Source organism: Ruditapes philippinarum, unplaced genomic scaffold (assembly GCF_026571515.1).
Source record: "Ruditapes philippinarum isolate M1 unplaced genomic scaffold, ASM2657151v2 ctg874_1_1_1_1, whole genome shotgun sequence".
In the NCBI taxonomy this organism is placed as follows: domain Eukaryota; kingdom Metazoa; phylum Mollusca; class Bivalvia; order Venerida; family Veneridae; genus Ruditapes; species Ruditapes philippinarum.
Genome location: NW_026863951.1, coordinates 188,962 through 207,302, shown reverse-complemented (window position 1 = coordinate 207,302; position 18,341 = coordinate 188,962). Strand labels below are relative to the sequence as shown.

General features: G+C 30.7%; 1 protein-coding gene across 1 annotated transcript; it reads left to right on the top strand.

Moving 5' to 3' along the window:
- The first annotated feature begins 15,865 nt into the window (after positions 1-15,865).
- LOC132723921 (uncharacterized) lies at positions 15,866-18,004 on the top strand. The gene is made up of 3 exons (XM_060708729.1): positions 15,866-16,330; positions 17,217-17,397; positions 17,874-18,004. The coding sequence occupies exons 1-3, from the start codon at positions 15,901-15,903 to the stop codon at positions 17,977-17,979; spliced, it is 717 nt and encodes a 238-aa protein (XP_060564712.1). The 5' UTR covers positions 15,866-15,900; the 3' UTR covers positions 17,980-18,004.
- The last annotated feature ends 337 nt before the right edge of the window (positions 18,005-18,341 follow it).

Below are 18,341 nucleotides of genomic sequence, written 5' to 3'. Positions count from 1 at the left end.
TTAATAAATACTAGATTAATAAAAGGACAAGGCGGTCTAAATGTCTAGACATCTTGGAAAAGATCAGATATATAAACAGATTTGATAACATAAATGCCGGCTTCTTTATGAACTGAGCGACAGGAATGAGACGAAAGTATCAAAATAATAGTGAAAACTACTGACGATTGAGAAACAACAAGAACATATTCTAAATTAAAGCGAATTGGTCTATAATGGAAGGTCTGTAATAACATAAATAAGAATGATTTTTTATTTAGTATCATACGTGACAACTAATAAGGAATGAGTTAATATACATTGTACATACATATAGTATATATATATGGATATGGATGTTGTTGATCGTATTAGATGCACAATCCGATATGATATTATATCAATATATAGCAGATAATTAAATGTTCCAGACAAAATATTATTTTCCGTCATATACACATGTATTTGTTCCTATTTGATTACTTACACCTCAATAAACATTTTGTTTTCCATAAACATTTCATCAGCATATCCAAATGATTCATTTCTATTTTTGTATTTAATATTTATAATACTAATTGAAAATGTACCCATTGTAGACCAATACAATATAAGTCACATTCTTTTACATTGCAGAATTTTCATGTATTAGGTTCCTACATCTTTTTAGACAATAAAATGTTAAGATTGTTATTTATTCTCAAGCTTCTAGAATTTCAGAGTGTTCTATGGATACATTTTATTCAGGGAAAACAACCTATTTTCTAAGATTTCGACAAATATTCTTTTCAAAAGATATTTGACATTGATGTAATCAGATGAACTATAACACGAAACGGAATGTGACGTAAAGAAAAGTAATAGTTTAGTCAAGCCTATATTAAAACATAGTACAGTACTGCATATATCGACATATATATCAACATTATTATATGATGAAATATCTATAATAAATTAATCTCACTGATAGTATTGTGAAAAAATACCGAAAACTTTGAAAAGATTTGCATCACTAATTTATAATCATCATAATGAAATACAATACATCACATGGATGTAAATGAAATTTGTCATATTTGCAGCGTACCAATATATCTGTTTTTACCATAGATCTGTGGCATATATTTATGTATGGAAGAATATTCTCGGAAGCAGACGGCACGAATCATGCCTTCCGGGCGAGTGAAGGTTCATGTTATTAAAACTTATTCATTGGGATTTTAAATTTGCATCTATTTCATATTTAACCTAATAAAATATTCACGCCAACATTTAAAGGCAGGCGATATTTATCATGAATGTTGTAGGTGGCGCTGTACATATTCAATTTCTCATGCCAACATATGATTACATTGATATTTACGGGTCATAACAATTATCTTTTTATAAACTCTCCAATTTCAACCTTTCCCAATTATATGGTTACATTGTAGAATATTTCATATTTGTTAATGACACATTTTGATTGACATATTTAACAGCGGCACGGGTTTACAACAAATACATGAAAAGTAAAAGTGAAAAATATCTACAGAAAGTGACAGTATACTATACCTAAACTTCCCTCGATTGCGTTACGAATTTTTCGAAAAATTAATGTTTAGAAAAGGAAATAAAGTCGAACAAGATAACATGCGATAAATAAACACCTCTTATCAGACGATGACATCCAACTATCAAATGATATCATGAACAAATATTTTGATACATCAACATGACGTGCATTGTTTTATAGTTCCGAAAATCATTAATATACATAATATATTTGCAAAAACCGAAAGTTTAACCTGAATCGAATCATGAGATTTTTAAATAAAATTTTCAGTAACATAATCATTGTAAAAAAAATTACGAGAATTTCAATAGTTCGCATTTGTTTTGTATAATCTAAATGCTCAGGCTTAATCATTGCAATATGGTACCAGCGAAATAAAAGAACAAAACAGGTTTGAGGTGTTGAAATTATGAACCTTAAAGTAGTTGAAGTAGAAGAGAAATTATTTTCAGTATTTGAAACAAAGGCAATAACTTAATAATTATTGCTATGAATGATCTTGACAGCCGTCGCTGTTATATTGTTAGGTTTTTTAATTAAGAATAAATTTATCGCAGCTTCAAAATATATAAATCAATGCTGCGATAAATAATGACTTCATTTTTACTCATATATCTATAACAATTTCTTCCTTCCCTTCCAGAAGTTACCAGTAAATCTTATAACGTTAACTTAATTTTATGAACAACAATGATGTTGTTGTATGAAATATAATCTGCTAGAAGACATAATCATTACATGCAATCAATATGTAACTGTGTGAGCCAAAACATTGCATACAACATCAAAGGCATTCTACCGACATTAACAGATATCTTAAAAACACATAGGTGTTAAATTACAATTTCTACAGCACGCCTTGGCTAATTATCTTCACATCAGAAAATTAGTGTATTAAATGGAATATGAAACTAAATTATACAGGCGACAAAATTTTCATTCTTATTTGTCAACCATGTTTATAATAATGATGACATTCCTTTTTATCTTAAATTACTAAGACACCCTTTCTTTAATGTTAATAAATCAAAGCAACATATGTCGTAGTAATTTATATTTTGATGAATTACTGTGTCTACCAGTTTTGATAAAAAATCTTTCACTCGTATTTCCCCAACCCCCATTATATGTATTTCTTTGAACTGGGTAAACTAAACTCTTTCTGAAGAAAGGGAATGAGTTAATGATCATAACATTGTGAATTTGAAACACACAGTGTAGCAGGCGATCACTTAGTCAGAAGCAATAGAGATTTAAATAGGAGACAGCAAGCTTTTAATCCCAGATAAATGATTCGTTATTTGTGTTCTTAGCGTTACTTTGAAATAATCGAATTCCAACAAAGCAGTTATCTAGTGGTTGAAATAATATTTTGTGATGGTTAATTTAATTAAATGAGTCGGCTCTAAAATATAACTTAATACCATTCCGTTAAATCAGCACATCTCACTCGCACTCTGTAAAGGTTCGAAAAATTATTTCTTCTTCCAAGGAGGTTTGATAGATTTCATTAAGTCTGTCGAACGTCTGTGCCGCTAGACAGATTTGATTGCATTATTGCTAACTAACAAACCTTAACATATACAAGATGCTGATGGCCCGATTTTTTTGTATTTCAACAGAATATACAACTTCTTGTGACATATAGTCATAAGTTTTGTTATACAATTTTCGAAACCGTCTTTATGTACTTCTTAAACATTTTTTATGTATTTTAAGACAGATCATGTTAACCGAAAAGTGCAAGTCTATCTACCCAAGAAAAGAAATGCGATTTGAATGTCTAAACACATAAATTTGATTAAAAGTACAAAAGGAAATAATGCAATAATTCAAAGAGTAAAGTAACGGGGATTACTGTGAAAAAAATGTAATTGTAGATGTTGCAGACGATTATTGATTTCATATGAAAATTTAAAGACAATTACAACAGTGCTGGCATTTACTTTTCAAATAAAAACAAAACAAAAAAGAAATAGGGACAGAAAGGCTTGTTGATGTTGATTATTATGATATTTACGGTTACAAGGGTTACAATAATTTTTGCATTTCTATATCGGTAAAAGTATATGTTGAATTAATCTATGTAACAGGTAACAGTTCAACATTTTACCAATATTTGACAAGAAAATACCATTTTATGAATTCAGTGTTACACTACTGTCATAGTAAGACTGTTATGTGCATGTGTTATTGTAGAACATTGTAAAATACCGCCAACAAATGCAAGATGTTTTTATCAAGAATAGAAATACGAATGCTTTTTCATTTACTTAACATAGAGGTTGAAAAATGTCTGACAGAAAGGATAAAAGCTTTTGAATTATATCAAAATAGTAGAAACTTAAACTATGGCCTAGATAAAGATGTACATAATTCTGAGGCAGAATCATTCGAAATATCAGTTACAATTACGTATAATCATTCATTGTTCAGCTATATCAATTCAAAAGAAGATTAAACTTTTTAAATTTAATTAATATATCAATATATTTGTATTGGCACGAACCAGTAAAGTCCCCACAACGTTAACCCACACACATGTCTGGTCCTCAGTTGGTGATATTTAATGCAACTTGTCGCAGCCGACATTATTCAAGAAAAGCTGGTCTCTTGGGCATAGGTTCAAAAGATAATTAATCAAATCTGCACACTTGATGTTTTCTACACTTTCAAGTATGATCAAACAAGATATTTCATTTCCACGCAGTAAAATGTTAAACAGGTTCTCACTGCATTCCAATCAGTATTTAATCTACTAAAGTATATGTAACTGTTGTTTAAATTGCAGAAGAAATTTTGATGTTCGATGATAAAAAATGATTGTATATTCAAAGAAAAATGATAATACACAACATACACAACACTATAAAACAAATATTTTCATAGCTTATTGTTGGCAATATAGGAGTTTGCTTTAGAGCAGTGACAAATTAATTGATAAATGAAAATCCCTTTTTGGTGAAAGCGGGTCTTTAAGTAGAACATATAATATGTTAGATGTTTTCGCTTAAATATAACTTCAGCACAAAAAAAATCCATTTTAATCTATATTTAAATTTTAGATAGATTAGTAACTGTGAATGAAGATGTTAATTTCACTTATTTGTGAAATTAAATACTTCACTATTAATCGTGAATCAGACTCTTTCTAAAAATGGACACAGTATAGCGAGAGTTTCAAGAAACTTGCAATCAATATTAACTGCTACAGTGAAAATATACTTTTAGATTTGAATCGTTTAATCGCGATCAATGCTGTTAAAAGAAAAGGCTGAAGGTGAAACGTCTGGCACTTATAGAATAAAAAAATGAAAAATAAACAACTCAGTCAATCCTGTGTTTGTCAACATTTCTAGGGTATGTCTTATTTAAACATTTATATAAACATTCGTTTGTTTTTCCCGATAGTTAGTGTGGTACTGTTCCGATTATGTACAATTTTTTGACAATTTAACAACATTAAGTCGTCCAGTAGCTGTTTATACAGAACAACCATCAATTAAGTTGCAACGTCAAAATCAAATGCCTCGAAGAAAGCTCGAACTTATCAACTGGTGCAACTCTTTTTGCAAGTTCTTTTCTTCTGTGCTTAGCATGTGCCATTATCATGTGGCACATGATAAAAAAGAATCCTCAACAAAAATTAAAAATGCTTATAAATGGTACATATGGAAAAATTGACATAACGTTTGCCTTCAAATTTGGTAACCAACGCATCATTTTGTATTCATATACAAAAATATAGAATTTACGAGAGAAATTCATGCTGGGATTTTAAATAGATTTGAGTTCATAAGATCATTTTAATATTTTTGGCATTGAATTGCCTGAGTATCCTTAATACTATATATAATAGTATAGCCAAAATACAAAACGAAATCTTAAAATAAGTGCACAACTGTTTATTTGTAAGAAAATTAGTAATGTATTTATTTTGTACAGTACCTGTTACTATCATTGTTTTCACCTGTACTTTTGATTTAATATTTATACATGTTTAAATAATGAGTATATTTAAAAATAAAAAAATAACAAAGAAACAAACAATAGATTTTAAATGAAAAAATAAAAAGATAAATTAGAGGACAGGGGTTATGTTTACATGTATACGTAACGTAATAAACGAAAATATATATATACGTTAAATTTAGAAAAAGTTGGATTCCCAGTACTACTTATATTATATCAATGATTAAAAAAGTAAATAGCGGTTTACCTAAGCATGTGTGGTAAGCGTTTAAAAATACATATTACTTTTATCTATTCCATTAAAGAACGAAATGAATCAATTTCGAATAGATGCGAGAACATAATTTTACTTTTTATGCTACAAATGTGATTAAAATCATTTAACTTTTAAATTAAATTTACTAAATGAAGTTTATTACTATGTAGATATCTTGTTGGTTATTTAGTGATTAACGGTATGCATTATTTCATATTTATTTTAACAAACATTTCATTTCAAGAGTATTGAATTGAATTTATAACAAACAGATATTGAAAATTAAATTGCCTTTTAATTTATTCATGCTTATAAATGGAATTAAAGTTTGCATATTTAGCCCTTTATATGAAAATAAATTTATGATTTTAGAGAAAATGACACAAAATCAACGGAGCAGTGAAAACAATGATACTTACAGAAAATGTTCAATAAGAAAATCTGCAGAAGATAGCAAAAGAATAAGTGGAACACAATGTTCTAATATATAAAAGGGAAGGAAAATAGAACTGATTGGAATATTGAAAATTTCTACCACCCAAAAGTTACAAGAAATAAGCGATCCTAATGTTTACTTCAGAGGAAGTGTTCTTATCAGTTAATCAGCCAAACTTTTACAAGAAGATGTAGGGTTAGAGAGTATTTTAAATGACACCTGCCAGTACTTTACTGACAATGTTATTCCTCAAAATAATTGTGTTCAAGACGAGAGTGTGTTTAAAGATGATGTCATTCATGAATTAATAACTGATGGTATGATAGACACACTTATCCGTATGTGTTTGATGATGAACCAGTTATTTGAACGAAATCTTACTCAGAAATGCAGCGGGGATAAATACATACATTTTCTGTTAAAGAACCAAATGAAAAAGATGGGAACGATATTTATAAGTCATAAATTATATAATAATTTATAGTATATTGTGACACATTTGAAAACGTACACAGAGTAATAAATTAAATACTTTTAAAGCAATGTTAAACTTTGTCCTTTTTAAAAATGATATAGGACAAAGTACCAGACTCGAAATCGCTCTGGTTTATCATTCTATGCGACAGAAAGATTGTGCTATTATGTAGAGTTTACAGTCGATAACTTATATGTAATAAAATGTTTTACATGGAATAAAATAATATTCATTATCTTTGATTTTGCTGAATCTTTAAAAATTCTAAATAAAAAGCGATAAAGAAATCTTGTCGTGTCATGTTTTTCTACAGGGCGAAACTACCACACTGGCGAACATGAGAAGAGTTAATTTAATTACATATTCGAGTTTAATTACTTTTCACTTGAAACAAATCATATCAACCTTGTTCTGGTTCATTCACGACATATCGTGCAAAAGCAAACAATGTCTTTACAAGATACAAGATACAAAGATAAAACTGTCCTGTCACACTTTGCATCAAGTCCCTGGGGTAAAGTTTAATTCATCAGCGAATAATAAAGACATAGATTTTATCTGTTACCTTCGTTAATTAATGAAGCTTGCGTGTAGATCCATACTTTAAAGAAAGCACTTATTTTAAAAAACCTAAGAAATGGAAAACTTACTTTCAAGAAAATCGGTCTTAGATTATTTCTGTATATATGGATGTGCCATGATTTAAACCAACTGCGTTCAATAAAAGAATTTGGTAACGTTACATATTTAATCATAAACAGTTACATTAAAAAGTATAATGTAGACAAAAACAGAAACCGGCATTTGGTACTATAGATCAACAGTTGATAAACATCAGGCATGTCGTATATGCATGAAATGTGTGACATATAAAATACTTTTACTGAAAACAAAATAATAGTTTAACGTTTTCTCGTATTTAAAGGTCACGGCGATATTAAAATATGACTAGTACAGAGGTTGTGTTTAGCTTAATCGACGAGAAAACAATTTCTCCAGAAATGTCTGCAACAATTTGCGTTTAGGAAACTAGACAGATACATGACATTTTACACTGACATGAACCTCATTCATATTTGTCTGGTTTTCACAAATCTGCTCCTAATGATTTTGCCCTTAATATTTTCTTTTTTTTTCTTATGTTAAGAAACTTTTGCATGAATAATGTTTATTTACTTTATTATATTTGATATACATGTATATTACACTGTTCTTATATGACGGAGAAAAGTGAAAAAGGCTTATTTAATTTGGTATAGCAATTGTAACGTAACATATCTGTTTCCGATGAAAAGTAAAGTTTTATTCAATTATTGTATTCGATTATGTTTTTGTGTAAAGTTGTTTCAATACAAACAACAAATGCATCACCACAGTGCCTTATAAGTACTGTTAAAAACTACAACACTCATTGGGTAACAAGTATCTTGTTCTTCGGATCCAATCTAATTGCCTTTGGTATCTAGGTAGATATGTTAATTAATTTCTGTTACATGGCATTGCAATTCTACTTTAATCACATTAGAAAACTTCTTTGTGCAGCAACCAGATCCTTGCCAGATTAAAGACCATTGAATGTATCGTATAAGCACATGCTTACATATACAACTTCATGGTTATTCTTTTTTTCAACAACAACAACAAGTAGTACATATTATATATATAGATATTACTTATTCTGTGCCGATAATGTTTTTGTGTAAAGTTGTTTCCAATACCAACAACAATCGCATCACCACAGTGCCTTATAAGTACTGTTAAAAAACTACAACACCCATTGGGTAACAAGTATCTTGTTCTTCGGATCCAATCTAATTTGAATTGTCTAGACAATCTGCCCGTATTGCCTTTGGTATCTAGGTAGATATGTTAATTAATTTCTGTTACATGGCATTGCAATTCTACTTTAATCACATTAGAAAACTTCCTTGTGCACCGACGAGATCCTTGTCAGATAAAAGATCATTGAATGTATCGTGTAAGCACATGCCAGCACATAAAACTACTTGATTATTCTTTTTTCAACAACAACAACAACAACAAGTTTGGTATGCATCTTAAAGAAAATAAACCATAAACCAGTTAAAATAATAACACAACAGAGTAATCTTTCAAATTGTCAAAGATTCCCTATTAATATTTTCGAACAAAGCAGTGAAATTAATTTGTCACCTGTAGACAGTTATTTCCTATTTTATTTACTTTCGCTCCAGAGGAGATAAATTCTCGTAGTAATTTACATTTTTACATGAATTAAGATTTCATCAGTCTGAAGTCTAAGACATCGTCTTTGATGTTTTGTCAGATAATTAGGCTTTCACTGTTTGATTTTGACAGATAATTTCTTCGAGCATAATTTAATATATAATATCTTCTTATAAAGAAGAACTTAGCTTCTATGATAACATAAAGAATTTTCTTGTTGCTTTCAATGGAAAAATTAAAAATAAAACAATAAAAAATAACAAGTGTTAAAATTATCAGTTTTTTAATCTATTGACACAGTTTGCCATGGCAAAGTTATGAAAATATTTGCATGGCAATACACATTTATCCCACGGAAAAGTCCATTTTGTCTTGGCAAATGTAAACTTTAAATGTATGGTTTTCAACAAAGAAATGTAAAAATAGAAAAACAAAACATATACACCTTAACCTATTAGTAAACATAACAATTTATGATAGCTTTTTTTAAAGCGAAATGATATTGAATTATGAAATCCAATAAATGAAATATAAACGTCTTTCATAGCAATTAGAATTGGTAAATATTTTTTTTAAAGGACTCCACTGAGGTTTAAAAGCCTAAAAACATAACATTTGAATTTCTTACATACATGAGCTTGGGCACTTTAAACAGAAATATATGCAAAGAAAGTTAGGAAATATACTTTGAAATAAATTGAAAAACGTATTTTTATGCTCTTCTTCATATATACTATAAATATAGTAAAGGTAGAAAGGTTCGCCAACGGACCTACCACCAGGCCTTATGTTGACTCCCAGATCTTTGTTAATTGTCAATCAATTTTCACCGAATAAAGTGCAATCTACGCAGAAATGATTTATGGATGAAATTTTTAAAAACAAATTTCCTTTGTTAATTTATTGAAAATAAGATACTTTAAAAACATTTTGAATGAAAAAATAGTTTATTAGTGAAATAAAAATATTAATAAAAAATAAGTGGGCGTGGTCATGTACATGTATACTATCCAAGCCACGCACCGATTGCCTGTGCTTTTCTTGGCCCGTTTTGAGTGAAATGCGTTTAAACGTCTTTCATTTTATGTCATTTTTTTACAATTTGAATAATTATTCAGGAAAAGCGAAGTCCGCGAATGATCTGAAATTTTGCACAAAGATTAGTGGTCTAAACCTACTCCAAATGGTCCATTTATCTGGAAAAAATATTTTTAGTCCCATCATATCAAAAACCTCAGTGGAGTCCCTTTAAGATAACTAATGTCTTCATTGATAAAAATGCTTTTATAACGAACAAATTGCTTAATTGCGAAAAGATGTCTTTATTGTGAACAAATTGTTTTTATTGTGAACAAATAATCTTATGTTATTGTGAAAAATTGTATTTATTATGAACAAATGCCTTCATTACAAACAGATTCTTACAATACTTTCATAACAGACACAGTACATTACAAAGCTTTTGGCATTCTTGTAATTGTTCTAAATCTAAATGAATTTGCCATAATAGCGAGATAAACTTGCTATTTTCCACATGGTTCCACAATTGCAGTTATAAGTTATTTACGTACATTGTTATTATATATGTGCATTGTAATTGTGACATCATTAACCTGGTTATCAGAATGAAATGCGCATGTAAACAACTATATGGAGATCAGTGTTGTTAATATTGATTCAAAATGAGATAAAGATTATAACACCAAGGGCACGTACAGTATATTTACAATAACTTATAAAAGGAGATACAATTAAAGAAATTAATGACACTGTCGATGATAAGATGTTATAAAATTTGAATCCTTATTGTACAATGACTATGTTTGTTAAAAACAAGTAAACATGTTTATCTTTGACAATACACAGGGTTTGAATACAACGCGTTAACCATTCGGACACGTCGTTACTTAATGTATACGTTTTTATATTGAAGTAAACGAAGAAGAATGCTTTGTTTGTTATTTCAAAGTCCAATTTTTTTAAAAACATTAAATATTCGTAACTGATAAAATAATGAAACATTACAGACGGTCTTAATACTAAAATTATACAAAAATGGACATACTTCTTAATTTCAGTATTTGATACTTGTCTTACTTTGACTTCAATAAAGTGATTGTGTTAACATCTCCGCCAGTAATGAGTTCCTGAAATTAAATAATAGCCAAGAAATTCTTTCTTGATGCTAAAACTAAAACTGAAGTGAAATAAAAACATACCAACCAATAATAACAACCACCAACACAATAAATTATCAACAACAAAACTCCACTCGAAAACAAGCATATCGTCTTGAAATTATATACTTGTCTTGAGTAACTTAGAAGTTTATTTGTTATAGATACACAGGGAAACGCTGCGAACATATTAACATTTCAAGCTGCGGTTAAACCCAACATTATCTAAGACAGAAAAGCAAGTAGCAGGAAATCATTAAAAAGTTGTTCATATCACAAACTATAGAGAAATTGCCTTTGTTTAAAGTGAAAATTAGCCTTTTCTACTACTGAAACCACTTCAAAGTCAATAAAGTTCCACATTAAAGTTACAAACATGTTGCTATGTTAAGCAATTACCTAACATGTTCCATTTGCTAATAAGTATATAATTATCGTATAGAAATGTTATGCTGTTTGTTTCCTCATTTACCAGAAATTGTTTTCTCTAACACTGTACAAGAACTTTTCATGAGAAAAACAACAACAAATGATACATAGTCCAAAAAATGTAATATACTTTGTCAAAATGTAGTTCTCATATAACAAAGCATGCATTATTCAACAGTGCAATCTTATTTTAGCACTAAGCAGGTGTAATAAAGATGGAATGTATTACAACTTAGCAGTCTCCATTTTGAAATGTATATAAGCATATATAAGACAGCTTACATATAATACAACATGCATAAATATAGAATTTGTAACTTTTGCATTGATCAAGTGTCAATAATAAATTTGAAATTTGATAGAACATTTTCTTGGGTTATAAGTATGCTTAAGGCACCATTATAGCTCTACAATAACATATAAAGAAGAAATATATACATGTACAGAAAAATGGACACATAAAGCAATAATCAGGTATTTTGCAGACATATCTAGAAAATTAATCGGTGACTCCGTTGACCTAAGCAGTTGCACATGTATAGTTGGACAGATATGTGATGAAAACTTTACCTTCGTGAACCCTCACGCATCAATATGTTATCATTTTCTTATATAACTCGTATTCGAACACGTGATTAAAATATGTTTGATGTTTGTCTTTATTGATCACCTGTCTGAAAATGTGCTCATGAAATTGTCTTTTCCCGACCAGACATTTATCAATGTGATTTTCTATGTAGCAGATATTTTAGTATGTACAAAGCTCAATGCAATTTTATTTGCAAAAACACATTCGTTGCTTATATGAAAACTTCAGTTGTATCCGCATACGATTTATTTTAATCGACGTGCATTCTCAAGAGAGAGAACAATTTCTTTAGAAATGTCTGCAACAAGTTGCGTTTATTACAATTGCTAGGACACTAGACAAAAACATGAGATTTTACATTGACATGATCCCCCATTCATATTTGTCTGATACTTAATGCTTTGCACCTAATGATTTTCCCTCCATATTTTCTTCTTTTTCTTATGTCAAGACAATTTTGCATAAATCATGTTTATTTACTGTATCATATTTGAAATGTATTACACAAGACTTTAAATGGATGGATTAAACCATATTAAAATGCTTATTTAATCTAACATGATATATGTATCATAACTTATCTTTTCTGATAAAACGTTTTCTATGTATAAAACGTTCAGATTTTACTATTATCATGTATGATTAACCCTTACTTACAAAGTTCTTAAATGAACTTGTCCATCTTTCAATCAGGACAAAATCAATTAACCATTTTTGTTAAAACTTCTGATTGAATAGCGAACGGTGCATGGAGACTGCACAGACGCGCCGGCTGACATTGGTTCGCACTCGTTTGCACAGGTTTCATTGGTAGAATTTCTTGCCGCCAGCAGTTTAGTTAAACAGAAATGTCAACGCAGCTTTAAAGTTTCTTCTTCTGTCATAAGACACACCATTTGTGATTATTACACTGTATAAACAAAGGTTACCTTTAATGTTAATTGAATAATAAGATATAAAACTGAGCTTACATTAATATGAATCTTCAAAGAAGTTTCTATATAATTCTAGTAAACATCAATGACATCAAATGAAACAAATACGGAAGTTAAAATCACTGAGACCCTTTATCTTGTTTTACCATAAACGAGTATCTTATTTTGGGGGCTATTGTTTCATAACTGTATTTTTTACACTTTGTTCATGTTTTTGCCCTCTCTTTTTAGCATATATATTTTTTCACTTAGGTTTGTTTATTATGCGTTTATTTTGTGCAATAAACACCACAAGAGCGAAGTGATCTGTTATCTGTCTGAATATTCTCTCCAACATTCCTTAAGCTAGCCGGATAGCTTCCTCACATTACAGAATCCAAAATTACTGTCGGGATTTCAATCCAAAGCGGTGAGGGGCGAGTGGTTTGAAGTCATCGACCATAACCACTCGGTCAAGCACGCTAGTAAGACGTTATAGATTAAGTGAACAGAGTGAATGAGACCACGGAAATCTACAAATTGAAATATAAACCAAGGAACATGTTTTACAAATCGAAAAAGACAATGATTTTATTTGATAGAACATTTTCTTGGACGGAAGTTATATAGTTTACGTTTTCTAAAGTAACGCATTATCTCAACAATATATACATAAATAGTGAATACATAAAGCAATAATATGGTATTCAATTTTGCAGACACATCTAGAAAATTCATTGGTGACTCTGTTGTCTTAAGCAGCTGTACATGTATAGTTTGACAAACGTGACAAAATGTAATAGCAAGATATGTCGAAGGAAACTTTACCTTCTTGAACCCTTGTGCATCTATGAGATGTAATCATTTTTATTATATAACGCGTATTCGAGCACGTGATAAAAATATGCCTAATGTTTGTTGGTATTGATCACCTGTCAGAAAATGTGCTGATGAAGTAGTTGTCTTTTACATTTGTACCGACAAGACAATTATCAATATGATGCCTGAGATATTTTCGATTCAGCTAATCCATGTAGCAGATATAGTATCCTTTACACAATAGAACAATTATCAGGTAAAGCAGCATAAAACATTTGTCTGTAGTACATTTTCCTACACTTAAATTGATGTCAAAAATTTATACTAGTATATCTTTTGAAAATTCGATTTAATTATTAGTTTTGAAGTTAGGATCCTGTCATTTTTTCAAAGGCACATAGGTAGTCTAAGTCAAAGACTGTAGTCTTTTCTTTGATACATTAATTTCATACTTTATTTCATTGCATTTGCATGAATCATATCTTTTACAGGATGCAGAAAACTCAGTATATAAAATAACAATTACATGTTTATGAAAACATGGACATGTAGTTAGAAATTGTTACTGATTTTCACATTAAATAACTCTAATTATAAAGGTACGGCACTTTGTTATTCAATCAATATTTTCTTTGAAAAATTAATGGACCACCGATTAATTTTGAATGTACATACTTATTGGCAAAACACATTCGATACTTAAATGAAAAATATTCAGTAATATCCGCATACAATTTATCTTAATCGACGTGCATTCCCGAGAGAGAGAACAATTTCTTCAAAAACTGTCTTCAAGTTTCGTTTATTACTACTGCTATGAACTATACAAATACATGAGCGTTTACATTGATATGATCCCCCATTCATATTTGTCTGCTTTTCACAACTCTGCTACAGTAACTAATGATTTTGTCCTTCATATTTTCCTCTCTTTCTTAAATCAGGGGAAACTTATGCATAAATCATGTTTATTTTTTTGTATTATATTTGAAATGTATTACACAAGACTTTAAATGGGTGGATTAAACCAAAGTGAAAAAAAGCTTTTTTAAATTTATATAACATCATAATTTACCCGTTTATGACAAAAAGTTTTCTATGTATAAAAATACCAGATTTTACTATACTCATGTATGATTAACCCTTACTAAAAAGTTCTTAAAAGAACTTGTCCATCTTTCAATCTGGCCAAAATCCATTCATCACTTTTGTTAAAACTTCTGATTGAATAGCGGACGGTGCAGATTATAATCAGGCGGTAACTCACAGACGAGCCGGCTGGGTTTCACTGTTTTATGTAAAATTACTTGCCACCAGCAGTTTACAGTTAAACAGAAATGTCAAAGCAGCTTTACATTATCTTCTTCTGTCTTGAGACAGACCAATTTTTATTTATTACACTGTATAAAACAAAGGTTACCTTTAATGTTTATTGAATATATGGATATAAAACTGTGCTAGCCATAATTTCTTAGTAATTGTAGATAACATTAAAGGCAAAAAATGATGAAAGGCATCAAATGATATCTTGAAGGAAAAGGAGGCACGTTTAAAATGACTGAGAGTCTGAACTAGTTTAAACCATATGCATGCACGTGTAGCTTATTCTTAGAGGTTTTGTTGCATATGTTGTGTCGGGCATGTTTGTAACGATTTCATTTTGTCATCTCCACATACTATGTGTCAATTGTTCTTGTTTATTTAACGGTTTTTTTTATATAAACACCTTAGAAAACTGAAATCATCTGATACAGTGACTGCCTAACCAAATCTCAGAGTACCCTATTAGATTGTTAAGGTCTTAGACCCATCATTAGATCGTGAAATTTCGCCTAACTCCGCCCTTCCTCGTAACGGTTACGGAGGTACTTCGGGATTATTCGGCTTACTTATTCTCTAAAAAATATAAATTTAACGTTACAAATTGCGTTTTCGTAAAATGTATTGTAAACAAAAATTAAATAACTGCTATTTGTTTGGCATATTACCAATATAATATCCAAATTCCCAACGATTCGTTGAAATTATCGGATGTTTGAAATCCACCACTTTGTTTAGAGATTATATGAAACGTCCTTCACCGTAAATGTCAAAATGAAAGTCCGCGATAAAACAGGCCGTTACAAGAAAGTTGTGAATTCTCGGCGATTAAAGAAGCAGTCGAATGTTATAGAAGATCACAATTATGTTGGAGCACATTTGTGTAATGGACAAGACTGTGAATGCCAGCCGAAATTGCCTAAAAATGTGTCAAGGATGGGCTGGAAGACAGGTCGTAGAATCGTTGAGTTTGATGTTCTTCTTTCTGGTTTAAAGTGTTGCAAATTCTGTGGTCTTGGACCAGTTCCACTGACGCTTTTTAACATTGTGGGCGAGTTACAGAGGGGTCTTGGGGGATACCTTTATGTGAAATGTACAAATAATGACTGTGAAGAAATTAACATTGTTCCTTATGGGAAGACACATCGTCGGGAAAAGTCGAAGGGAATTCCAAGTTTTGTTGTCAACACGAAGCTGGGAACCGGTATGTATTTTAGACGATTAAGTTTAGTCTTTTTTTTAATAAATAAATAAAAAAAAACACGTATACAGCTATTGTTATATTGTATATGATACCAGTGATTAATTACATTGACAGTTTTTTTTTCTGTAATCTATCAATTTTAGCAGTAAACTGCACCATACATCATACATCATGTCTAAATCCCATCTGTACGTGATTTCTCTGTACTGTTACACTCCCCCAGCTTTATTTGTCACGAACTACAAGAACTTTTTATTACTTGGGGACCATACGCCGCTTTTCATGGAATGGCACGGAAGTGTCACATTGAAGGTTCCATGATAACCGCCGTATGAACACATCTGCGGATGTTTCTAAATTCAAAATTTTACTATTTCACGTGTAAATGTTGAATTCTGCTTAAGCCGGTGCTAGGGGGCGTGGACGGTAACTTGCACTTTCCAGTACTGTCCATGAACAGGCTCAATCAAACCGAGCCTGCAACATTTTCAATTTTGCCGTGTTGGGCTTTCTTTAGGGATTCTGTATTTATCTATGTTATTAAATGTCCAGCTGTTTATGATGACATATATCACTATCAGCAGTGATCATTTACAAATTTATGTGTGAATAAACCTGTAACACATTTTACTGTAAGTAAGCTGTATTCATATTGCACATGTACTAACACTTATGCTGCAATACATACATAAAAACTGTGGCATTATCCTTTCAAAATACCGAATAACAATAATAGGTCGAGCGTACTGCTGTGACCATTCATGTGACCATTCGTGGATGTTACATCAATACATATAATATATGCCAATTTTAATGATAAGATTTAGATGTAAATGGTTTCAATCAAACATTTTGCTTCATTGCTTCTATTGTTTGGTATTTTTAGCAATGATCGACAGTTTAGGTGGGCTCGTACGTGTAAATAACTTCCTGGCATCATTGAACCTGAAGCCGATTAGTAACAAAAACCTAAAGACCATGGAGAGACGGGCTGGAAACATTGTTGAACATGTGGCCGACATGTCAACTCGCAAGGCAGCCAAGGATGCCTTCCATCAAGAAATGAAGTAAGATTCAGATAATTGCTTGCATCAACAATTTCTAAATTGTTCATTTACATGGTCAATGAAAATGTGGATATTGAATGATGATTTGCTCTGGGAATGCCAAGCTATAATGCTTGTTTTCTTTGTATTGAACTGGATTTTCCCATGAATGATGGTTAGATGAACAGTCTGGCTGTACATTTTGAAAATACTATTGTAAATGGGTGTTCATGAACAGGCTCAATCAAACCGAGCCTGCAACATTTTCAATTTTGCCGTGTTGGGCTTTCTTTAGGGATTCTGTATTTGTCTATTTTAGACTGAACATAACAAAACATTTAAGTTTGATAATTGTATAAATACCATCATAATCAATTAACTATAAAGATGACATTGTCAACACAACAGGGTTCGAAGAATCCGGGCATTTCGAACCCTGACACATAACATTAAAATGTTTTTGTTTACACTCGGTCAAAATAGCATTTATATTTCAGGGAAGTGGCTGAAGCTGAGTCCAAGAGAGCTGCTGACAGGATGGAAGGCCTTATCGAAGATCTTGGTGTATGTCCACTTCCAGATGTCTCCCCTAAACTGAAGTAAGTCTATTTACAGTCATATAGCATTTATAAAGATATCCATTATCATAAGCAGGAGCATAACAGATCTATAATTTATAAATTTTCACAGCTGAGAGTATTTTATTTACAAAATTCTGGAAACAAAGTGATCCCTCGGAAGCATCAATCACAACAAAATAACATAAGAATTGCAGACTCGGTTTGATTGAGTCTGTACATGAGGGATAATGAATAAGTGCAACATCCCTCACGCCCCCTAGCACCGGCTTGAGCGGTACTCAATTCTCAACACTTTATAGTGTTGGCATCAATGATCCCGAAGGACCAGAAAATATAACAACACTGAAGTGAAGTACGGGGCAACTTTTTACGGCTGCCACACGG

Bases quoted from the DNA above. Each gene is read 5' to 3' on its own strand.
- LOC132723921 (XM_060708729.1), top strand. From the start codon at position 15,901: ATGAAAGTCCGCGATAAAACAGGCCGTTACAAGAAAGTTGTGAATTCT. The intron at 16,331-17,216 runs GTATGTATTTTA...TGGTATTTTTAG, and splicing joins CAACACGAAGCTGGGAACCG to CAATGATCGACAGTTTAGGT. The intron at 17,398-17,873 runs GTAAGATTCAGA...TTTATATTTCAG, and splicing joins GCCTTCCATCAAGAAATGAA to GGAAGTGGCTGAAGCTGAGT.